At 36.4% G+C, this 25951-nt stretch overlaps 2 protein-coding genes across 3 annotated transcripts in view; one reads left to right on the top strand and one right to left on the bottom strand.

Annotated features, from left to right (window-relative positions):
• epb41l4b (erythrocyte membrane protein band 4.1 like 4B) overlaps positions 1–2879 on the top strand; it is a 32594-nt gene extending 29715 nt beyond the window's left edge. The window contains exon 23 of the mRNA XM_046833694.1: positions 68–2879. Coding sequence (XP_046689650.1) covers positions 68–131 — 64 coding nt within the window. The 3' untranslated portion in view covers positions 132–2879. The remainder of the gene's footprint in view (positions 1–67) is intronic.
• On the bottom strand, positions 1977–20983 carry esrp1 (epithelial splicing regulatory protein 1). Of its 2 annotated transcripts, none has more exons than XM_046833692.1 (15): positions 20594–20983; positions 20205–20333; positions 19125–19238; positions 18836–18950; positions 17741–17833; positions 17576–17630; positions 17351–17461; positions 17015–17147; positions 16191–16233; positions 15794–16095; positions 13369–13605; positions 10380–10578; positions 8946–9150; positions 5854–6019; positions 1977–3554 (listed from the first exon to the last, which is right to left on the bottom strand). In XM_046833692.1, the coding sequence occupies exons 1-15, from the start codon at positions 20723–20725 to the stop codon at positions 3444–3446; spliced, it is 2145 nt and encodes a 714-aa protein (XP_046689648.1). In that variant the 5' UTR covers positions 20726–20983; the 3' UTR covers positions 1977–3443. The 2 variants fall into 2 exon arrangements, with proteins under 2 accessions (XP_046689648.1, XP_046689649.1); XM_046833693.1 differs by having other exon boundaries at positions 10392–10578; positions 20594–20981.
• Between the last annotated feature and the right edge of the window lie 4968 nt (positions 20984–25951).

Below are 25951 nucleotides of genomic sequence, written 5' to 3'. Positions count from 1 at the left end.
TACTAAACCCTGTCTGAATGTTTATTTGATCTGATCACTTCTCCTTTGTCTTTTTGTTTGTGTTTAGCAAAGAAGATCTGAGGATGGATAGAGAAAAACTGATGAGAGCATTACTAATGACAGAGCTCTGAGAGACATTCATGTTTATAATTGGTTGCACTGTAGTCATTTTCGACATCCACCTCATATAAAGTCTATTTTAAGTCTATTGTAAAATTCACTCGTACAACACATATGTACAAATTCATCTATAACGTATTATGTTATTCAAAATTGTTTCTTCAATGCACTTGTCCTCTACCAACATCTTTTAAAGGGTACTTTGTTTAATCCTCACGCTTGTTTAGAGCATATTGTATGTGATTTATTGTAAATAACACATTGCACATGCCTACTGTACATACACTGTAAAAAAAATCTTTCACACTCATTTGTTTTGTAACATTTTGAGGAAATGCTTTGCACATACACTATACAGTACTTTAAATGATTTTCATCGCTACAGTATCTCAATATAATAAACAAATACAGAATTACTAAATGAATTCTTTCTGGAGATTCAGATCTAATTCTTGACTAAATGGATGATTACTTTTTGGATATGAAGACAGATGCAGATTTGGTGAGGATAAAATGTAATGAAAATGAGAATATATATTGAGCATTTTAAGAAACGATCCAATGAAAATGATTTTCGGTTAATGTCATAAATAACTACGACCACTTTTTTCCTTTTTTTACTGCATACTATTGGTTTTTTTTTTTTTTTTTTTTTTTTGCCCTCAGGTATAAACATGACCTTGCAGATCTTGTCTGATCTTGTCTCTGTGTGACTGATAAAACAACAAGCATTTTAAAATAACATCACAACCACAATCATGACAGGTTTCCCGGAAGTATGGATTCGTTGGGCATCAGCTGTTCGATGCTCTGATTGCTGCAAATGGTCTCACATTGAAACATAAAAGCAATATCCCCAAAACAGTATATTCCTAAGTGTCACCCTTTCTTCAGTGGATGAGCTCAATGAGATACTATAGATTACTACATACAAACTGCTGCTATCAACACACTTAGTACCGTATACAGTTCTGTGCTCTGTATATGAAATGAAATAAATCGCACTGGTGTCATGCAGAAGCAGGCAGGTTCCCTTTAGAGTCTGGTTCCTTAAACTTTCTTCCTCATGTTCTCATCATTTTTTTCTTACCGCTGTCACTTCTGAATTTCTGTAAAGCTTTGCTTTGTAACACTGTCCATTGTTGAAAATGCAGTATGTGTTGAGTTGACTTGAAGTGAAGATGAAATCCTGTTTTAAAAGAAAAATAGAACTTCCAAACAAGCAGACGTTATATAAGGAAAATCACTTGATGCCCACTGTAATATGTAGTGGATTGTTGATGATTTGAGGCTGTTTGGTGGCTTTGGGTTCAGAGGCTCTTATGAACATGTACATAGTCAATAATCACAGAAGGGAAAATATCAGTTAAATTAATTATAATTATAATGACCATTTCAGTCTCACTGATAACCTGTGGGTTAAATTAAAGAGGCAGGAAATGATCCAAAATCTCCCTACAATTATTTCCAATCTTGTTAAGGTATGGGTTCCAGGGTGCGACTCAGTGCTGTGATTTTTTTTAAGGGTCAAATTGGGCAAATGTTTCAATAAAAAAAAGTTTATCATATTTATCCTCGTTAAAGGTTTCAAATGATGTTAATGCCATAACTGAGAAAACTGATCTCTACAGTGAAATGAAAGTGCAAGTATTAAAGTCTCAACCAATTAGAAATACACACTAAAACATTAATGTTCTGGCAGCCCACTAGATGGCAATTATGTGCTTTATTAGTGGTTTGCTGTGATGCAGGAATCAGATGGGAAATAAGTGCTCCTTTAAATCTACTTGAGCATATTGCATTTTGATAAACAACATATCAAGTGTTAAAGAAATGAAATCAACAAAGACAAAAAGAGCTGTTAACTTTGTATTTATTTTTTGTCATTTTAAGTTAACATAAAATACCAAAATAAAATAACACTTTCTCCATAAAAATGCTAGCCAAACAAATATCCGACATCTGATATGGCATAAATTGAGATTTTCCTCTTAAAATTAAGTAGTGCTTTTTGTACTACTTCCTGTTGGCACGTCTGGAAAGAAACTCAATGGAGCTAAATCTTTCAAATCGTTTTTAGAGAACAATATTTGAAACCTACATGTTATAAAAGTATCGTTTTTCTCAAAAATGTACTAAAAAAAAAAGCAGTGAGTACAAGCTGTGGTAATCAAGGCCAATAAAAAAAAGATGCCTGAGCACTACAGGCATACAATTCAAATCATGACATGCACTAACAAAAATGATCGTTTGAAATACATGCGTGTATCTCTGTTCTGTTGGGCCCAAATCTCTCGTTGAGCACACACAACATACATACATACACACACACAATGATTATTGCACTCACTCACGCACACGCTCTTATAAAAACATCAATAGATTTACATCAATTAAAACTAATGGTAACAAGTGTTTTTCAAATGTTTGAGGATGACACTTGCATATTTAAATGATGAGACACAACAGCCACACACGCAACTCAACACACATTTTGAGTACAGTAAGTACTGGTTGTTCCTGTTTCTGACCCTGAACGGTATTTTTTTTTTTTGGCGAAATGATTAAAGCAAACTTCTGGGAGCGACGACACCTGTGCTCCAAACCTACTGCACTCTGCCACGCAAGGATGTGGCGTATCTTGTAAACATTTCATGTTACATAGCTCTTTGAACTTCATCATGGAAGGTTCAAAAAAAAAGGAAGAGGAAAAAAAATAAAATAAAAATTTAAAAAAAGCAGAGTCAAGCTTCAGTACATCTATATGCATTGCCACACACTATCTGTAGAGTCACATCGGCTGGGATAAAGGCACAAACACTCGTACATGCAGACAAACATTCAAATCAGAATATGTGAAAACTGAACAAGCCAGTAACACACACACACAACCACACACACACAACCACACTCACTCCTAGAGACCTCTACAGAAAGATGTGCATTTTTCTAACTATTTGGTAAAAAAAATGGAATAATAGAAGGTTGATTCAATGCAGATGGCAAAAGAATGCTCATTCTGATTTCACTTTTTCCTGAGCGATTATTCTTTCCAATATGTACACACACACACATACACACACACATAAACACACACACACTCAAAACAAAGGCACAGAGAACTCTGACAAGATCTACTACTTGTCTATGAGTAGAATATTACTAAACTCATACTAATGCAGTGTGCAATATTTACAAAAAAAGTCAAATATAGTCTTTTTTTTTTTTTAAGTTCACATAAATAGCTAGAAAGACAATACATGCTATGTTTCCGAGGGCAAAACTTTTACAATAAAGGGATGTGGCTTCATGACTGGCACAGCCTATATTAACTGCAAGTCCAGATAGGCTCCTCCTCCGAGACTCTGATCTGCAATAGGTTGTTTGGCTGAGAGCAGGGGGGGCAGAGTAACCAAGGCTTCACTGTTGCTGGGCTGTGAGAGAAAGAAAGAAATATGACTATTTATAACTTGCACAGCTAGTTTAACCTCGGCACCGGCTAAAAACCTCGTTAGCAAATCAGTGTCATTCATATGCACATGTTCCTATATAACATTCAGCAAGCGGCATTACAGTCACTTTATAACCTTCCTTTTAAATGTGACTATTAAACCAAGTACACATATGAATAAATGTTTTTGTATATCTGTGGTGCACCGGATGCAGTGCATTAAATCGTTTGTTTAATCATTCGTTTCTAATTACAACGATCCCGATGAGAATTCCGGGGCAACAGTGGTTTCAAAAGTTTGGAAACAACTAGTCTTTTTTATCCTTTTTGAGATGTTTCTTTTGTTCCTATGCAACAAACTAGGAAATTAAAGATTTAACCAAACAAATATATAACAGATAAAACTTTAATATAAAACAGATATTAAACTTTATTTTCATTGAATAATCCTCCGTTTGCATCAATAACCGCTTGACACACACTTGGCATCCAGACAGTCAGTTATTCCCAGAGGTGTTTTTCTAATCCAGTTCATCCCAGAGAATTTCAACAGGGTTTATTTCCGGTGCATGGGCAGCATTCTTTGATAGAAAACACTCCAGTGACTGTTTGCTCTCTAAATAATGCTTACAGAGCTGTGATGTATGCTTCAGGTCATTGTCTGATTGTATGGTGAAATTAGTTCCAAATAGCTACAGTCTAGATGGAATTGCATGGTATTGAAGTATGGAAAAGTAGCCATTGCTTCAGTATCCCTGGAAAAAGTCTCCAATGTGCACTGCTCCAAAACAACCCCAAACAATTAAGCTTCCACCTCCGAGTTTGACTGTAAATGTGAAGCTGTCTGCTAACATCTTGTCTCCTGTTTACTGTCTTATGTAAGTTCTTCTTTTTGAGCCAAAAATGTCAACCTGGGACTCATCTGTAAACAGAACTTTCTTCCAGTCATTTACTGTTCAATTCTTGTGTTTTAGCCTTTTGTCTAGTTTATTTCATATAAACAAAAGAAACATGCTTGAGTCTCAAAAACAATAAAAAATAAAAGACTAGGTGTTTTCATGTAGTCAACAGTGCTTATCACTGGTGAAGTTGTGAACTGAAGTTTAACTCCATAAGGTTGCAAACTTGTGTATATGTGCTGGTTAGCTTCAAGAACTTCTTGCTTATAACAGATGCATTTTTAAATAGTTTCAGGCTTCTGCATCTTGTTATAGTTTAATGTTTTCGCTATCTGTTCAATCCAATAACCTGCAGTTTCATTGAGAAATCGAAAACCAAAGCTCTTCCTAGAGATCAGCTGGCAGAAATTATTCCAATCATTTTAATGCTGGCATGCTCTCTGAAACAAATTATTCAGTCATTATTACAGGCATTTATACGCATCATCCCATTTAAAATCCAACCCTTGACCCATTTCAAACTGTAAACTAATATGTGACACTCAAAAGTCATGTTGTGAGTGTACAGCTGCTATGATCGATTTGTTGAGCTCATTCAAAATTTTAGCTCTTTTTCATTTGCATGTAAATGTTACATTTAGTTTTAAGATGAGTACTCCTACTAATATTTATGTACCACTTTCACTGTTCCAAATATGAAAGAAGCCTGAGGAAGAGCAAGAGATAATAAACCAGAAGAATCGTGTTTCTGCAGGCCAGTGTACCACGCCCTGTGTAATGTATGTGAGGGAGTCCAGACCAGATGAACCTGTTCAGCTTTATGAAGAAGCTTCACTGAAACTTTTAAATCTCTACTGCTTAACACCACAGGCCAGAAGACACACCCAAGTTTTCTCTGCATCGAAGCCCTACCCTAAAAACACCCAACGACACACACCTTTCATTTTTCACTGACATTTTAGGATTGAAAGTTGAATAAGGACAGCACTAGCTTATTGAGCTCCATGATGAATAGTTTTGGTTAAAGTTTTCCTTCAGACTTCCAACTGCTCAGATTTAGAAAAGTTCCTATAACTAAACTGAACAACAAACAACCAGAAGAAAATCAGATAAAATAAATACACATTTCCTATATGCTTTGTTGAATACTGAGCCACATGGCCTTTGATCAGAAGGCAGTAATTTTGAATACTTCCCAGTTGTCCCTGTTGAACTCTTGAGCAATCTTTAGTCACTACTTGTTGAATTGTCAAACACTGATCATCAGTTTCATCATCATCAAAAACCATAGGTTAAATAATTCAACCCTTGTAAGAGTTAGGGTGTAAACCAATTTTTAAGGGTGTGGGTATAAGCTCCTGACTGGTGCACTATTCCACCCACCTGATAAGCCTGCACCATACTGAGAATTTCCTTTACTCCAGTATAGGAATGAGTGGAGGTGTGGCTCTGCATCCTGATCAGTGCTGCATGTGGGTTGGGGAGGACAGAGCCAGGTGGGTGTGCATTTGCCGGGAAGAAGCCAACATTGGGTGGAGAGCCTGGGGGGCTAAATACAAAGTCATTTTAAAGCAAGGAGTACAAGTATTGCAAAAACCGAGTATGTCATTTCATATTTTTGTAGCATTATAAATAACAAAAGACAAAGACCAGCACAAACCATTTTTTTAAACAAACACATATCCATAAAATAAAGTGACCTTTTTCAACTTTTATCGACGTATTTCATAGACGTTATCCTCAATGCTGTTCAACTACCTGCTGATAGTGGTGTCAGATATTCACCTCAGATTTTAGCTTCATATCTACCTTAAAAGAGGGTAAGAGATGCAGTAGCACTTTAGTCCTATATTCTGTCCAGCTCTCTTACCTCCTTATTTGTACATGCTGCTCCAACAGATAAGGTTCCAAGGATTCACCTTTTATGTTTTATGTTAATACTAATGCTGACACCTTGACACTTGTCATCTAATAGATTGCTAGCTGGCAAATTGGAATTTGTGCTGTAACAGCACATTCCACACTGACACTTTAAATTCAGAAATTTCTCAGACATCCTTTAGAGTTTGCTAACCCTAGACACTTTTCTCTGTTGGACTTTCAAATAATATGATGTGCAATGTTGATTATTTGATAGTCTGCATGTCACTCGAAAATGAGAAACTCTTTTTGTTTTTACAAGCTAACACTGAAACCTGACTGTTCAATAGTTTCTCCTAATAAAAGTCATTGTATCTACACAAGCAATGACCCACTGTAACATCTGGAAGTACCCTCAAACTTCGCAAGGAAAATTACAATAGCTAAATTTACAAATTAATTGAGTAAATATACATTCTTTTCCTTCTTCTTGGGTACAGAATTGGGTTTGAGAATCATCATCTCAATGCTAACCCACAAACTCCTATAACAAATGATTCCTATTTCATCCTGAATTGTACAGACCCACGTCAACCTTACTCTCATTTGATTTATTCAAATACAGCAGGTAACCCATCCAGTCCTCCCACACACATTTCCGTACAGGGGTTATAAGAACTGGGCGTGAAAAACACACACACACACACAACACACACGGAATACACACGGAACACAGTAACACACCCAGCTACTGCATGCTGTTCTGGTTGCGCAAGTCTTTCTTGAAGGCTGTGACAGGGTCATTATGTTCAGCATTTTCAGAGCTCTGTAAAGCTGCCTCAAGCAAAGCCACAGTTGCAATGAAAATGTTTTAAAATTGTACAAAATAAAAGTAAAAAAAAGCCAAGGTTCTTTCAACTTTATACTCAGTCATGCTATTCTTTAGTAAAACTAAACTACTTTTTACATTTTATTTTTAAAGAAAGATAAATATTCTGCTATTTACTATTAAATGACTGAAAGCACATTCAACCCACGTCTTTTATAACTTTGTGATAAGTGTAATTAGTATAATAGGATTATTATGTTAAATGTTAATAAAAAAAATAATGCATCATCCTCTAATGGAAAAAATATGAAGAAAATAAGAAAATAAACATCAAGTAAGTAAGTAGTCAATTAATGTCAGCATTATCATTGCACTGTTGTTGCTCTTCTGGAACGCAGATAAAAAAATAACTCATGCCAGGGTAACAGGGTCTTATTATAGTTCATTAGGTCTGAAATCTACTATAACTGACAGGCTGCAATAATATAACACATCTAAATCATTTCCTCAAGGCCTTTAGCAGCATCTTCATACCAGACACATGTTCAGTAACACTAATTGATATTGAATCAAAAGTCGAAAGATTTATAGTCCAGTGTCCAGTGGCAGTGAAAGTCTTAAAAAGAGCTTCATAATTCCTGAAAATAATATTTAAAATATTGCAAAAATAATCCACATCACTGTAGATGTTTCACTATTTGCCTGACACCAAAGCTTATTAAATCATTGTATGTAAGAATTAAAAGGTGATGAGAATAATGTATTTATCAAATAAAATACACCCAACAAAGAAACTGTCCAACTCTAAAGCAATAAAACACTTAATATATAATGAATATTTCAACACATTTAGTCTTTAGTTCTTATTCTTCTTTTGACTTCTTGGGTCTCCACAGCAGATTATCCGTCTCCATACTACCGTCCTCTACATCTGCCTTTTTCAAACCAATTAGTCCACACATTTAAAAAATCTAATAATGTAATTTATCCCAACATAAATATATACACAAAATAAATGTCTAACCAGAGTTTACATGTGCAGTATTTATTATATAAACAAAACGATATGCACACAAATCTTCTGTACTGGTCGGTGCTTTATTGTCACTGTGTCTACTGTCTTGTGTTTTTTTTGCACTAAATGTTGCACATGCGCACTTTATGTCATGCACTTTGGTAATGTGGGGATGATTGTTTCGTTTTACTCTGTACTGTTCTTTATATGGCTAGATTGACAATAAAAGCCTAATTGATTTGAAAAGGAATACAGATCAGTGTGAGATACTGAGTGGTACAATTTCTTTACGTTATTTACAAATGTGCAACTATGATGGGAAATATGATTTCAACAAGGAGGCTTTGAAGTAAACTTCCCAAAAAGTGTTCTGCTCTTAAATTATAATCTTATCTTGATTTTTATCTATTAAAAACACTGTTAAACACAGTGATGGTACTACGCTAATCGACATAAATTAGTGAAAAAAAATCTAATACTGTTTCAGAATTATAAAGTGACTTTTCATTCTCATATAATTATATATTAGTTAATATTCATTCATACATTAATCAACAGCACCATGATTTTCAAACAGACTTCTAAACAATATTGAACAGCATTTTATTGAACAAGACTTATTTAAGGCAATAAATGCCTTTTAAAATGTAGTCATTTTTCTGTAGCATCGCCTATACCCATGATTCGAACAAGTGGCAGGTCATTTGTAAGCAAACCCGTGCAAGTTTTGTATCTCTCAATGTGCCTGCGAATGGTTATTTTTCATCTTACCTTGGATAGTAGGCGGTGTAGTTTACATACATCTGGTTGTTAGCTGGGTAGAATGGAGCTTGTGCTAGTGGGCGGGGACTCAGCAGGAACTGGGAGGGGTAAAGAGCTGCTGTCTCCAGAGGAAGAACTGCCCCTGCAGGAAGCACTGCTCCAGCAGGAAGTAAAGCCCCCGCAGGAGGGAAGGAGTAAGACGCAGGAGAGAGACCTGAAATTGCGGAACATTAATGAAAGTTTTAAGCACTACAATCTAAAATGAAGTACATCCCCCATCTATTCAAAGTGACTATGTAACGGCCATAGTTAGTATTTTGTTAAAATTGTTTTTTGGTAAAATCATGCCAGTTCATACTTTAGTTTGAGATTTTTTATTTATTGCACTAGTTACTGTTTACTATCACACTGGTGCTTTTTAGCTGTGTAAGGTGTCTATAGAGACCCACTGCATACCAGAATTCTTCAAAAAAACTGTGATAGGACATGTTAAAGGTCCCATTCTAAAAAGCTCAGGCCAGCATACACCTTTACCAAACTATTAGTCTCTAGTTTTCATCCATTGCAATCCATTGTAACTTATAACCTGTTGAAATAACCCTGTTCATTGTTTGTTGTCAGAAGATCATGCAGTAACCCATGCACACAAACAATGAACTGCAAAGTACTGTACTCCAAATCGGCCTTAACCTGTACTGATTCATGTTCTTACTGAGTTAAAATCCTATGGTCATTCAACTCGACATTCAAAATTATTTTTGTTTTACAGAAGTGTGCAGCCTGGACTAAACTTCCCTTAACAATCAGTGACTGTCACCATCATTCAACAACTAGTTAGGTGTTCTACCCTCCTCCACCCACCTTCCCAACAACATGCACTTACAGAGCCCAAAGCAAAAGTGGTGTCTGTGAGACTTTAAAATGTAGTTTCTACAGGTCTGAGTGCTTGTTGTTGGGTATTTTGGGGTCAAAAGGTTTGTAACCTGATAATCTGGTCTAGATAATAACTGAGAGGGGGTGAATCCTATACTGCACCAAAACAAAATAATCTCTCTGCAAGTTTTTCCATGTTAAGTGTTACGCTTGAGGTTTTGCATCATGCAAACATAGTGCCATACAATTTACAAAACAGATGAACCTTAATCACAAGATTCATTAAAAAATCAAAGATTTATAATAATCCCAAATCGATCCCAAATTAATGCCCCACCCTCCACAGCTGGAAAATGAGTAAACGTGAAATCAGTCACCACAAATAATCACAAAAAAGAAACATCCACCAGACAATTTCACTCCTGTGTGTTCCCACTTTCTGTTTTCTTCTTGTGCCATAGACATCTGAGTGAGAAAGAGGAAGGGAGCAAGGAAAGGAGGAAGAGGAAGGTGTAAAGCGCCACCTACCCACAGCTGAGAGAAGCAGCCCCGCAGCCCATTAGCACTTACGTCGTAACTTACATGGCGGCGGCGAAAGGCCGCTCCTTGAGAGCGAGCCACCCATTAGCACCACGTTCATCTCCTGTGCTGAGCAGGCGAATACCTCCACATAGCGTTCCTTCATGCTGCGCTTGTGGCAGCGCTGAGCTGCGGCATGTGCCCTTTCCGCTGACCGCATCTGTATGAACGCATCACCTGATGGACGACCCTTAACACAAACACACACAAATGCATTGAAATTAATACAAACAACATAAATTAAAAAAAGGCCCAGGATATACTATTTTAAGCACTTTTAAGAACAAAAGCCTATAATGCATTCCTTTCTGTTTAATGTTTTTACATTTTTACTTTGATCTGGATGTAGATTTGTTTGAATGACATTATGAATCCTCTAAGCCTTATCAACTCTCAAATACATTTTTTTTTACAATATCAGTTAATAGCCAAATTAACAAAAATAAACAAAAAAGGGTACCTGCACACTTAAATGGAAAAACAAACCCATATGGGTTCTATTTACAAAACATAACACTCAATAACTGACACGAGGGGGCTGGGCAAAATTTTTTTGGACCTCTGATTTAGTAACATATTTTAAACTCTTATGGTGAACTTTTATCAATTTAGTTTTTTCATACATACTGTATTCATCTGGAGCACACATGATAATTTGCAAAAGAATGGACATCTCTCAAGCCTCTATAGCTATAAATATTCAGTGGCGATCGAAGTACACAAAGCAGTTCTCCCTTTAAACTTTCACTTGAGCAAAAGTATAAAAGTATTTGCCTTCAAATGTACTTAAGTTTTCAAGTACAATGATTTATTACTGCTACAATGTTCCTATTATCATTTTTATCACAAGACTCTTTGCTGAATCAACTCAGTTTATGTGAAAAGACTCTGTTACTCTTAACACACCGATCTATTAATAGAATGATATTAAACAGTTAAACACTGATTAATATCTAATAAATTATCATAAGCCCCAAACCTTCTTTTCAACTACTTCCAAAAAAATCGCACAAATAAAACCACAGGTGTTGTGGCAAGTTAGAGTCAGGAGTTTCTTCCATCATTTATTACTCTCAAAATTTTCTGCTTAATGTTGAACTGACGCTGAACTGTATGCTCATGCTAACCACCAAGCGACAACGGGGGTTCTAGCTTGAATGAGGCCCTGGGTGAACCACGCCATGACCCAACGTCTCCACCATTGATTAGTTTTGAGGTTTGAAAAGCTCCTCTCTGCTTCAACTATGTCACTGAATGAGTAAGAATATATTCTCGGAGCAGTCCATAAATCTGGATATATTTCTGAGAGCTTTTTTAACAAAGCTCTCAAACTTTAGAACCAAGAACCATTAAACTCATTGGCTATTTGGCATAAGATACATACAACATCTATATCCTTAAAATATATGTCTTTTAAATTAGCCTTTTAAGCTGCACTGGAGAGTCCCCATTCTGAACTCAGTTCAGGACCTTTTCAGTACAATTACAGAAAACATTTATAACATCACCTAAATTAAAGGTAACCAAATCAATAAGTGCTAGTTAGGTTGTAATTGTTTTGTTGCTGCACACATTATGATAAACTACATACTATAAAGTATAATGTTATGCAAGCTAAAAGAAATATTGTTGCTCTATGCATAAAAGCATAGCAGCAACACAGCATAACCTAAGTACTATAGTGTTATTAGCCTAATTTTATTTAATGCATTACCTAATACTACTCTTAAAGCGAGATGAGTGATAGAGCTGCATGCACACCTTTATCTTTTGCATGTTTCCCCTTATTACTTTCCTCTTTTTTTCTGAATTGGGCTCCTAAGTGTTTAGACTTTTTGTCATCCATAATTGTAATTTGAGTTCAGCTCTCCTTATTGACGTGACGTCACCCAACCTCCGCCTCTCCTCTCTGAGTGTATGAGTGAGGGAACTTCTCCGGGTGGTGAGTGCAGACTGCTATTCCCGGCCAGGATTATTGACCGTGACATGATATAATAATTGATGCGACCGTACAAATAAGCTTTAAAATAAATACATACATACATCAATATATCTAAATCACAATCGATAATTTTTTGGCCGCCACACGGCAAGATGCCTCTCTGCCTCTCATGTCACCTAAATGCGCCACTGCCAAGCAGCAATCAAAACCAGTTTAAAACAGAGTGTGTGCTCAACCTTAATTGGTGGCTTGCTGTATGTTTGACCAGTTACGTTTTTAACTATTCATAAATAAAAATGAACGACTGATTTTGCAGAATGTAGTTGAGTAAAAAGTAAGATATTTGATTTTACTGGAATGTAGTGAAGTAAAAGTAAAAGTCTCCCCAAACGGAAATGCTTGAGTAAAGTACAGATACGTGAAAAAAACACCACTGTAAATAGTTATATAGCTTTGTATAGCTACAACACATCTAGCCACATCATCTGAATATGACAATGAAAAAAGAACAGGTATGTATAAACAGGTATGGATAAACTGAAAGGATAAAATCAAATGTGAGAGCATTACATACTCATTCTTAGTCTCAAATACTTAGTTAATAGAAGAACCAGCTATCCCAAAGGCCCCTATGTATGTCATGTTGAAATGACGATTTGATGGTTTTCATGAACAATACGATATCGAGCATACAGATTTTTGGCGGCTATGCCATGTCATGCATATGATTATTACAAACAACACATGCCCAAGCTGATTCTGTCAAAGATAAATGACTTTAAGGAGTGACAATCTTCTTTCTGTAGTTGTGGAATGAAATTTTAATAACACCACTGTAGTGCTGGACAACAGATATGAAACCATAGAAAGTATGTGATTATTATATGGTCAGTAAGGGTGCTTTGTCTTCACACAGCCTCCATATGCTAATACCTTAACAATAAAAACATTTTGTGTGTTTGTCAGTACCTGAGATCGTAACATAAAAGCAATACTGAATATGGGCTCTAAGATGTCATGTGTAGTTATGTTTGTTACCTGCTGATTGAGAACCATGTGTACTCCATGTGGTTTAATATCAGCCGTGTATTCGCCTAGGAATAGCAAGATGTCTTGAACATTAGCGTCATATGGCAGACCTCTCAGTCTCAGACAGTCTCTCGTTCCAGCTATGCCAGCAACTGGTGATGGCAAAAATGCAGGCTGGGCCATTATGGGCAGGATAGGTGAGGGGGCCACTGAAATTAGTGGAGCCGAAGAATATCTGTTCAAAACCTGACACATAAAGATCAAAAATATAGTGAAACAAAACATTCTCATACAGCAAGAAATGTTAGCAAAATGCACTGCTCACTGTAGTTTTGAATCTGGGCCAAGAGGATACCAATGTTTGCTTTTTGCAAGTGGTAATAAAATAAAATTACATCACCCTGTGTGTGTGGTTGTGTGTGTGTGTGTGTGTGTGTGTGTGTGTGTGTGTGTGTGTGTGTGTGTGTGTCTGTCTCTTGGACTGTAGAACTAAACTTATTAAACACAACTTCTATGTTTTAAGTAACAGCAAAAAGACAAATGTACACAGAAACACACACATGCACACATCCACAAAGTTACTGTATGCATCATTTACCAGGATTGCAAACTGCCAAAGGTATACATTTAGCACTTTTCTTTCCCTTCTTTTAAACAAAACTAGTAGATTTACAGTTTTGTAGATTCTGAATGTTCCAAACCACTGCATTAATAACCAACTGCTTTATTTTAATACAATTTACTTTGCTGTTCCGTTTGCCAAAATGAATAGGATAGTTCATAGCAGAAACGCTATAATTTATGTTGTGAGACAGAGGGTTTGTTTCAATCTAAATGCATCCTGCATCCCTTTGATTCTACTTTAATTCTTTTAATTTAGCCCATATAACAACAGAAACCACGCTGCCAACTTTGTGACTATGTAACTAGAGTGTCTAGCAACTTTTAGAGCGAGTAGTAGCAGCAGTCCTGCACTCTATATGACTTTTCAGCTCGCGTCACAGTTACACTCAAAACTGTTAATTATATGAGATGAGAGAGCAGGCTCATTTACCAGCACTGCTGAAAGCCTGACTGATTTGGTTTTGTTGACCAACTGTTTGCCCAATTTGGATGAACAATTGTTTATTATTTCCCATTCTATTCCACGTCTTTTCAGACCTTCAATGTTTTCCCGAAAGCATCTTCATGTTACATGTCCTCATATGCAAATAGTAATAATGATTTAACCAATATGAACATTCATCTATGAGATCATCTGGTGAGTTGTATTAACTTACTTCAGCATGCATTAGTTATTTTCCACTTAAGTTTATCTCCACATTCCACTTGAGGCATTTATATTGATGTTAACTGAAACTGTCTCCACTCCGCAGTGCAGTGTAAGTAAAAATAATTGTAATTTTGGCACATATTGGCACAAGAAAATTATCACTGTGTTTTTCCTTTTAAATGTGTTGTGTGACTACATTTCAGCGATTAAAAAAGCTGCATAAATTATATGGGCTCAGAACAATAAAACATTTTTTTGGCTGCCATCAAACTCTAAGCCTTGTTAATGATTAATCATTAATAAGAAATAAGAATGTTTATCAGATTTGCCAGTGTTTTTCTCAGTGACAACTACTGCAGCTCTGCTTATTTTTTTCTTTTTGCTCTTTCCAAAAGATGCCTAAGTGCCACCATTAAATTAGAAACAAGGAACAGATTTCTCAAAACAGATTACCAAATTAAACGTTTGTATGAGAATAAATATACTTCAGTGTTTGTCAATATAACTGAGAGCAACAACAAAATATCAATATTTGTCAAGAAAGCTTCTTGTTATAATCCCAGGTTCATTGGTAGGTTAGGAAAGAAACAATGCTGAGCACAGGTGTGTCACAATCCAGAGCTGGATTATCACAGTCCTGCACATTTACGTAATATCCTCTCTGCAACACACTCAGATCAGCCAAGCAATTAGACTAACATGTAGCTAACGAGTCAAATCAAGTAAGAGCAGGTAAAGCACTACACTGTGTTGGCTTATGTTTAAACAAGGGGTTCTCACACTTTTAATAGCCAGGGACCACTTTGTAGTATACATCAATAATATTGTTTTTAACTGTTAATGTTTAAATTCATTTACATGACCAGTCTAATGAGTATTAGAATTCAGTAATAAAAATGATATCTTTGATAATGGATAGGTAGTAATTTCTAACAATGTACCAAAATACAAAAAAAAACAATAATACACTGGATGCTTTATTAAACAATTTTTATGGTATAATGATTCTAATGTTCAATACCGTTTTAAATGAATTATTCAATCAATAAATCAGTAAAGCCAGCTTAAGCACATTTTGTTAAGTAGTCTCATAATGAATTACTTAATACAAGTACTACATGCTCACCAAACATAACAGACCGTAAGAATATTGGTACAAACCTGTTGCACTTCTGCTGCTGTGCTCTTGAACAGCTCGATGTACCTCTTGCCCAGGATTTCCTTGTGCTTCTTCAGTGCGTTCTCTGCATACTCTTCACAGGAGAACAAGACAAACGCGTCCCCGGTGGGCCTGCCATCAGGGAAGCGCACAAATAGAATACCCTCTGTGCCATCCGTCACTGGGCATGATGGAGAGAAGAACTGCAGCACCTGCTCAGCTGTGGCAGTAAACGGTAACCCCCGCATGCGTACAATCACCTGGTTCTCCCGTGACAAGAATTTTGCGACTTCATTAGAGGTGCCTGTTTATGAAATACAAATGTAATGTGTTGGTTTTACATACAGCATTACTTCTAACAAAAGTACACAAGAACCTGTAAACGGACTGTGTCTTTACCTCCTGCTATTTTTAAGAAGTCTTCACCAGTTGCTTTATAAACCTGGAACACAAAAGTCCAAATTTTTACACACATACAGTATGAACTGTTTTCAAGGTAAGTGCCTTAGGTTTTAAAGTTACTTAAATATTTCATATAAGAAAGAGATGGTTTATGCTTAACTGCAATTATTGCATGATGTGGTGTAGTTTATTTTTGTGGTAGGTAGACTATTTTGCTTTGCTTCTTTAAGTGGTCAATTGAATAAAATAATGCCAATATTTTTGTTAGTACAATGTAAAGAAAATATGGCACCTGTTTGAAGGATAAGGTGACCAAGCACTCATCTGCCAAACCGTCATCTTATTTAAATATTTAATATTGCCGTGAAATGGTATTTCACATACTGAAATTTATAGCACAGAACGTAACTTATTGCATGACCGATTGTGGTGACAACATCAAACAGTGCACTGGATTTAATACTACTCTTTACCCAAATCTGATAACACGCATGTAGAACTGCTTAAATTTATGGTCATTATTGTGTAACTAGACACGATCTGCCTCATATACACTTTTCCTGTACAACTGTCCAAGTACAAAATAAGTCCACAGTCACGTCTGAGATCTGAATACTGGACAATTGTGGTATTTTATTAACTATAACTCAACTTCAAATATGCTTCTAGCTGAACAATGAAAAACATTGTTTGGATGGCAAAATGCACATAATAACTTTAGCAAGATAACAGGATGTAATAACACAATGTTAACACTAGACTAAATATAACACTAATTTGTATAAAGATTTTGTGTATTACTGATGGTTGATAAAATGCACCTCAATGTATCTTGAGCCCATATGATGTTTATGTCTCTGCAGCGCCAGGTCCCGATGTTCTTCACTCTCAAACCGTACGAGTGCTTCACCATTCCTTCTCCCCTGAGCATTCAGGCACAGAGCAGCACCCCCTCTACACACACACAGACACACACACAGACACACACACAGACACGCACACACACACAGACACGCACACACACACACACACAGACACGCCGCTCTATGATTATGTGGTCTCATTTGGATGATTTGTGTAAATGTTATTAATAATTCAGCACTAAGCCTTGTGCTTTGACACTGTTATGTACAATCTATTCATGTTTTAAAACATACTTGGCAATGTTAAGACCCCTAAAGAAGCGTGCAACATCCTGGTCTGATGACTGCCAGGGAAGGCCTCGGGCCCTGATCACAGCATTGTCATCTATCCGCTCCATCTTGCTGCTGCAAACACACAGCATAGCATGCAATAATTTAACCATCAAGTATAATACAAAGTGTAACAGTTTGTAACGCTATAAAAAAACGCTACATAGACCTGTTAAAATAAACTCTTACCATGGACCAGTTTCAAACTTCTCATTTACTTTCTCAGGGACTGAAAACATTGGACCTGCAATAAAATTTTTAAGATTAAAATAAGCCTTTAAAAATGAGTTTTGGAGCATTTCAGTTGCTGTGTGTATGTGAACGTCTCTGAGTTTGTATAATTGTGCCACTTACAGACAGGCTCCGAGATGAGTGCTAGAGCAATGCTGGACATCTGATGAACCTTGAGTGCAGTAAAGTTAACAGAATCCACCTCCACATTCAGGTCTGACCAGACATGCAGTCAAGGAAAGCTACAAAACCCTATTCACCAGACTATTACATTAACATTTATAGCATTTGGAAGACCCCTTTATTCAGAGCAACATACAGCTGAGCAGATGAGGGGGCCCGCTAGTGGCAGCTAGATGGTGCAGGGATTTGAACTTGTGACCTTCTGATCCAGACTCCAATGACTTAAACTTACTACCTCCCTACACAGTATGTATGAATGATAATGTGATAAAAAAAAAAAAAAAAGAGCAGGATCATTTCTTATTAACAAACACAAAACTAAATAAATTATGACCACTAATGGGTAACCTAATGCAAACATGGTCCACTGAAAAGGAAAATTCACCTTTATGTATACGTTTATATATACTCAAGCGTGCAAGTCCGTGTGTGTGTGTATACAGTATGTGTGTGATGTCATTAGGTAGGTGTGGCTGGCTCAGCTTGTTGGCTAAACATTCTTTGCTTTCTCTTGCAGGCTTATTGGGCCCACACTATTGTCCCTCTATTTGCATTTCAAAACCTTAGTCTCCTGCAGCCAACACCCATTTCCACACACACACACACACACACACACACACACACACACACACACACACACACAAGCTTGCTTTAGCATGCTACCTCTTACAGACTGTCAACCAACTTCTGTCTTTAGTCTGACAGCAATTCCAGATATATAATACTGCATCAAACCACTGACTCAAAACATAATTTAATATAAATAAAATGTTTTATATATATAAAAACATCTCTCTCTCTCTCTCTCTCTCTCTCTCTCTCTCTCTCTCTCTATATATATATATATATATATATATATATATATATATATATATATATATTATATAAATGCTTATAGAGTCCTCTGTCCATTATTCGTGCTCTGAACTGTACAAAACATGCTGTTAATTGTATACATGCTAGCATATGTTAACAGATTAGCTATTCAGATTAATGTACATCTAAACGAGGAATAACAAAAAAGTTAAAGGATACAATCTGCCATAAACTTAAGATCCAAGTCCTTCAGATCAGCTGCAGATGGGAAATTCTTCTTGAACTCTTTCCGCAAGTCAAAAAATGAGTAAAAACATTCGGCCATTGGGATGTTCTGCAAACAAAAGTACAGCTACGTTTAGATTTAGAAATGCCTTCAAAACATTTTTATTAATTTTTGTACATTTACAACTATACATTACTCTGACATGATGACATGATAATGTCAAATATAATATAATGTAATGACAAAATTATTACATTAGGTTACAGAAGTAAAGATTTCTACCTTGTTAGAAGCCTCCGGATGTAGAACCTGACGCAGGTGAAGCTGGCCATCCGTGCAGAGACAGAAGGAGTTCTCTGAACTTGTGCTTATTTCTGAGTGCAACCTTTGGTTAAACTACACACAAAACACACAGACACTTACAGTTAATGAACCAAAATCTCTTCTGACTACATTTCAACTAAAATGTAAAGCATGGTAAAGGCATATTTCCTTTTAAAAATATAACTAAAGTTATAAATAATAGGGCATGTCAAAAATTTGGAGTAAATCAAATGCCATTAAAGTAACACTGTAAGAATTATGTTCATACACTTTTGTTTTTTTTTAGTTGATAAACTACAGGCGGCCCAAGCATATACCTAGTTTATTATTTCCAATATATGCTCCAGGTGTAGCTCAATCCATTTTCCCTACATGATTTTAATCTTCATATTTGCTTAATATATCCTCATTGTTTTGTTTTGTTTTCTCAAGCACTGCATCTAGTGGTGGACACGGTACCCAATGTGATGCCATGTGATATTATCAGAAGAAAAAAACTTTATATTCATGTACACATTTAGCTGTCGAAATTTCTAATCAATTCCACATCAAATAGATATAATCTGACTCGGGGGTGACAGTTACACAAGATATTAGATTGAGGAAGGTTTTTCTTGAGTAAATTTCCACCTATAACCACAAAGAGCATCTGAACGTGTACCAAATGGATGGATAGGTCGATAGGTCGATAGGTCGATAGATAGATAGATAGATAGATAGATAGATAGATAGATAGATAGATAGATAGTATTTATTATTCATCCCAAAGGGAAATTGAAAACGCATGCATACATGGATGCATACATTAGAAACCATCACTCAGAGAAACCATTAGTAACCATTCCTGGTGTCGACCTTATAGATAGATTATTTTACCTGCAAAGACCAATTGATACCATACAAAGAGCACACAAACGATAAATAGATAAAGCATCATGTATGATATATATATATCTGCATGTACATAGGTGTTTTGGTAATCAGTGAAGTGTAAACTCCAAACTATTCCCCCAACTCCACACATTTGTAACTTCTCACCTGACTGAGAGCTTGTTCCAGTGGAGCAGCAGCAGCGAGGGCCTCCTCACTCAGGCCGCTCATCTCTCTGCTCTCCTCGCTCAGGTCCACACACTCCGGCTTCACCAGCACTTCATTCACTGCACCAGTCTTAATAACAAGCATTCTCATTAAAAAATGCACTAAAAAACAAATAAACTCCCACTGACCAATAATACGGTTATATTTTATTGTTATGAACCAAAACTATAAACCTATGTTGACTTTCGTTTCCTTTTGATTATTTCCGACTACACACACAATCTTCGTCGAGCAGTTTCTTTAATTTAGCCACAAAATTTAAAATAATGTTCAACTTATAAAAAATGGTCCACAATCAAAATAATTATCATTTAAAGGAGAACAATTACCTGTTTAGTGCCTAAATGTAAGACCTGCCACACCAGCTGAATAATCTCCTTCTCGTCTGAGCCTAACAGCTCTCCGCTCGCTCCGGACGTCGCGGTGAAAAGCAGCACCAGGTATTCAGGATTAACAGTCATTTCTTTTCTTTCAAAATACAGAAATAAAAGTGGAAAAAAGAAAAAGAAATGAAGCAAAAAGAAGTAACAACCCGATACCCTGATACCAAAGAAATCCCCAGGTGACAGTCAAGGAAGGGCCCCCAGTCACCCCCACACATAAGAACAGGTAAGCACACTGCTAAGCTCCTTCCTTTATGGCCTTTCGATCGCGTGTGAAACTGTATGCAAAAAAAAAAAATAACACAGCCCCGTAATGGCTGCTCGCTCGTGCTTGCTTTTGTGCGCGCCTCTTACCTGGCTCACCGCCCACGTGACCCACAGGTAACACGTTACCTGGCCGGCCAGCGCGAGCGCTCTCTCATTGGTTCTCGGAAACAGGGACGTGGCAATGGACCAGGAAAACACACACACACACACACACACACACACGAAAATGAAGCTAATTTAGCTCACTAAATGAGCAAATTCATCACAAGTTCAAGTATATTCTTGTAACATTGTGGTGAAACACTTAAGCAGACACTATTTGTATTTTTGTTTACACTTTGTTTCACACCACGTTCCCAATTGAAAATTAGACGAAAGATTTCCCAAGAGTTCCCAAAACACAAACTGAACTGGTCAAGATGGTAAACCAGCACTAACAACTGTTAGCAGAAAGGACAAATAAATAAATAATACTGAATTGACTATAAATGCTTTATCACAAGGCACATAAAAAACATAACAAAATGGATACCAGCTTTACCAGTTTGGCTTCTGTTTGGAAAGTCAGTCTGAAGAAGCCAGATTTTTCAGCAGGGAGGTGCACCTTTAGTTTCACCTACAAACATGGATATACAGTGGTCTACGATGATTTCAGGTACAAAAGATCTTCCGGAAAAAAATCTGTCCCTTTTTAAAAATGACTATATAGACATTTCTAAGTTACAAAAAAGATATCCTTGTGAGCACTAATGCAACAAAGAACTGTAATTTTTTTTCTAAAAGTATACTCAAAATAAAATGATGACCCACTCAAGCAGTCATGAAATAAAAAAAATATGGTTTGACCAAATCACAAATATGGTTTGTGACTTTAAGCTCTGTAGAAATGAGTTTATTAGAGAGACCACACATGTAGGACGTTTTGTGGACAAAGTGAGAGATGCCCGATTGAGATGGTTTGGACATGTGCAGTGGAGGGACATGGGAAGAAGGAACAAGGAAGAAGGAAAAGAGAAAGGCCAAGGAGGAAGTTTATGGTTGTGAGAAAACATGCAGTTATTTGGTTTGGAGGAGGCAGATGTAGAGGACAGAGTAGTATGGAGACAGATGATCCGCTGTGGCGACCCCTAATGGGAGAAGCCGAAAAAAGAAGAAGACACTCAAGCATAAAGTTTTGACATCAGTATATATCTGTTACCAAGAACTGTGGGTATACCTTTAAAGCATTACTCTGGTAATTACAGTCCAATTACACATGGCATCTTTCTTAAATGTACACTTAATTCACATTTCTAGGTGAAGAGACATAATGGGGACATATTGAATGCTAGAAAAGCTAAGTGTACTTCATATGTATAATATGGTGAACTCTAAATAAATGCTGTTTTATTAACATTCCTGATATCTCGTAATACATAACACAGATTACAGGCTTCAGTGCAATGCCAATACACTAAAAAGTTCACATGATGGTCAGATTAGTAAGCTTGGGGTGAATTCATACACAAATATGCTTGTGATGAATATTATGTAAGTATTATCAAAGCATTGGGAAGCATGTAGTTCATTGCACACTTCAGTACCATACAGTGGAATGTTGTTGCACTTGTTTTGAATAATTTTGAATGGGAAATTATTCAATTCTTGCAAAACAACAAACTAAATATGAGGTTCAGAAATTTAATGTGCAGGTTGAATTAAATATTTACTTACTCTAAAAAAGGTGGTTATTATGTATAATGTACAGTAACCTACAGAAAGGCACCCTGCGTTTATTCATACCATCTTCAGTAACGGCTTTATCCTGGTCAGTGTTGTAGCAGATCCAGTGGCTATGAACACTAAGTGTGAGAGGGGACATAACCCCGACATAACCATGTCATGCAAGTACACTCAAACACACACACACACACGTTCATATACTCTTTCATGCCTACAGCATTAACATAACTAGTCCACCTATTGCTGTGTTTTTTCGAGGTAGGAGGATGGTGGAATACCCAGAAAACATTGACACAGGGAGAACACACAACACTCCACATAATAGTAACACAAGCTTTGAATTGAACCCTAGACTTGGTAGGCAGTAATGCTACCCACAGCTCCACCTCTGCTACGAACTATTAATAAAAATAGAACATATAACACATGAAATAAGTAATATTTTAGTATAAACATGCAATGACATTGTACAGTTTTAACTAAACATGTTTCCTAAATTAGATTACAATATTTAATACAATATAATGTGCCGTCCCCTAAGGAGTCTAACAATGTACAATAAACTTATTGAAATATCTTGTTCCGCTCCACCATGCAGAATATTTGAAGCATTCTAAATAAATGTAACTCCAACCAAAGTGACTAGCTGTAATAGAGTTAGCAAGATGTGCCTATCAATTTCTTTAATTGCAAGGCATTAGGAATGTAGACCTTCAGGCTTTCTAAACCCCTGAACCGAGACATTTGCAACTTAAGAGTTCTAGCCAGAAGTGGCTAAAAAGAGGTAAGTGAACTCTTTTTGTTCTGTTTTGAATGATAAGGGCTTACCTGAGTATTTTAAGATAGATTTAATCTTGTCTGAAAAATCCAGTCAGAGAAATTGCCCAGTCAGATGATAAAAAGCGTTATTTATTATTGAAGAAGAATGCAACAGGCCTGATCTGATTTTTTTATGTTATTATTTGAAATGCTGCATGATGAACAAATTGTTAAAAAACTTTACTTAGTGATTACATTTTAATATTCAGATGCCGATAAAACGGTGATTAAATTAGGCACTTGTACATAACTTAAAATGGTCACCGTAAAACTGTTTTTTCCGATATAATAAGTTTCTCCACAGAAACATGGATTTTCATTTTAAGTCCTATTATCAATAAATCAATAATAAATTACATAGTTAAATATAAGATAATATTATATACATAGGTAATATAAAGGTGAAATTTGATGCCCTAAATATATTATAAAAAACTACTCAAAATATAAATTATCTAAACCCAAGGAAAAACTCACTAAGATGGCATAAGAAGAAACCTTGAAAGAAACTTGACTCAAAAAGGAACCCACCCGCATTTGGGTACAGTTTCTTCATTGTTGAGGTGTACTGTTCAGTAATGGGTGCAAACTGCAGTCCTGAGCCATTGTAGACTCTCAATATTAATTAGTCCAAAACCATCCTTATAGTTTTTGAGTTGCTCACTAACTTCATAGATCTTTAGGCTGTTCATGTAGAAAAATCCTTAGCTGTACAAAGTGGTCTAAAGTTGAAGAGAACTTCATCTAGAGGTAGGGCGTTGGGACCACTGGCCTCTTATACCTCAGGAGCATGTTTATCTCAACAAAGAGTAAGAGAGAGAAAGAGAGAGAGAGAGAGAGAGAGAGAGAGAGAGACAGAGAGAGAGAGAGAAGGAGAGGTGTGACAACTAGAGAGAAATAAGGCTTGTTCAAATAACGATTTTCATTGTTACATAAAAGTTAACAACACTGCAGCAAAGCAGCATAACGAAAAGGCCAAGCAAGAAAGTAACACACACATTAGGGATCACCAAAACACTGTATATTCATGATCCCTCCAAATGCTTCTTTACCTAAGAAAAACCTATTGACAAAAGGCTTGACTAAATAAATATGTTTTTAGCTCAGACACGGAGACTGTGTTGTAAAAGAAAGCTCCTCCCCCTGATGTAGTCTTTAGTATTTAAGGTAACAACAAATAACCTGCACCTTTTAATCGAAGTAGGCATGGTGGATCATAATGGAAAAGAATTCACTCAGAAACTGTGGTGCAAAACTATTTAGTGCTTTATATGTAAACAGTAATATTTCGTAACGAATGCCAGATTTAATTGGGAGCCAATTTAGACTGAATAAAACAAGGGTGACATAATCATATTTCCTGGTTGTGGTAAGGAATCTTGCTCCTGCATTCTGGACTAAATGCTTACTTATAATTAATGTGGGGAAAATAAAATAAAACACATTGCATAATACATTGCATAAAACTAAAAATATAAGCATGTTTTTAAAACTGTTAATAAATTACAATTTATTTCATTCATAATTAGTAATTATAATATTAGTGGTAATGATTTAAAAAAACAACAACAAAAAAGATAAATCTTAAACAAAAAAATTCTGAAAAAAACATTTAGAAATACCCAAATTTTAAAAATGTTTCCAGAATGTAATAATACATTCAATATTCAATAAGTACAACAGGTGTGCTACCCATCTAGTCATCGAGCCTTAAGTGCCTGTGGACCACTCTTAAGAAGTACTAACCACTGCATACACAGAACACCCCACCAGACCTGGCATTTACAAGATGCTATGGCCCAGTCATCTAGTCATCACAATTTAGCACTTGTAAAAGATGTTCAGATCCTTAAGCATGCCTATTACATAACAATGCATATCAAAGCACTGCAGAGCTAAGACAGAATTTTTGAAAGGTGAAGATCTGGGGAATGCTACAAAAAAGGTTGCTGCTGCACTGAAGATTCCCAAGAGTACAGTGGCCTCCATAATTCTCAAATGGAAGAAGTGTGGCACAACCAGCACTCTTCCAAAAGCTTATCACCAGGCCAAACTGAGCAATTGGGATTAAGGGCCTCAGTAAGGGCCTTTCTAAAGCAGAGACTGGACAACTGGCCACGGTTAATGAAAAGCTGAATGGAGCAATGTACAGAGATATCCTCAATTAGAACCCGTTGCACAGTGTTCAGGAGCTCAGTGCAGGCTGAAGGTTCACCTTCCAATGTGACAACGACAAAACTGCAATCGCTTAGGGATAACATTGTGAATGTCCTAGAGTGGCCCAGCCAGAGCCCTGACTTAAAACCTATTGAACATTTCTCAAGAGACCTGAAAGTGGCTGTTCACCGATGGTCCCTACCAACATGACTGATCTTGAAAGGATAAAGCATAAAGAATGGCAGAAAATCCAGGTGTGCAATGCTTGTTGCATCACACCCAAAAATACTCAAAGCTGTAATTGCTGCCAATGGTGCTTCAACTAAGTACTGAGAGAAG

Source organism: Silurus meridionalis, chromosome 21 (genome assembly GCF_014805685.1).
Source record: "Silurus meridionalis isolate SWU-2019-XX chromosome 21, ASM1480568v1, whole genome shotgun sequence".
Lineage (NCBI taxonomy): Eukaryota > Metazoa > Chordata > Actinopteri > Siluriformes > Siluridae > Silurus > Silurus meridionalis.
This window is presented reverse-complemented; position numbering and strand designations above follow the sequence as displayed.

What these genes read in the sequence shown, in the direction of transcription:
- esrp1 (XM_046833692.1), bottom strand. Translation starts at nt 20,725, where the DNA reads ATGACTGTTAATCCTGAATACCTGGTGCTGCTTTTCACCGCGACGTCC. An exon ending in TGGAACAAGCTCTCAGTCAG is followed by an intron (nt 19,239 to 20,204) that starts GTGAGAAGTTAC and finishes TTTTGTGTGTAG; the next exon opens with TTTAACCAAAGGTTGCACTC. An exon ending in TCTTAAGTTTATGGCAGATT is followed by an intron (nt 17,834 to 18,835) that starts GTATCCTTTAAC and finishes ATGTCTGGTCAG; the next exon opens with ACCTGAATGTGGAGGTGGAT.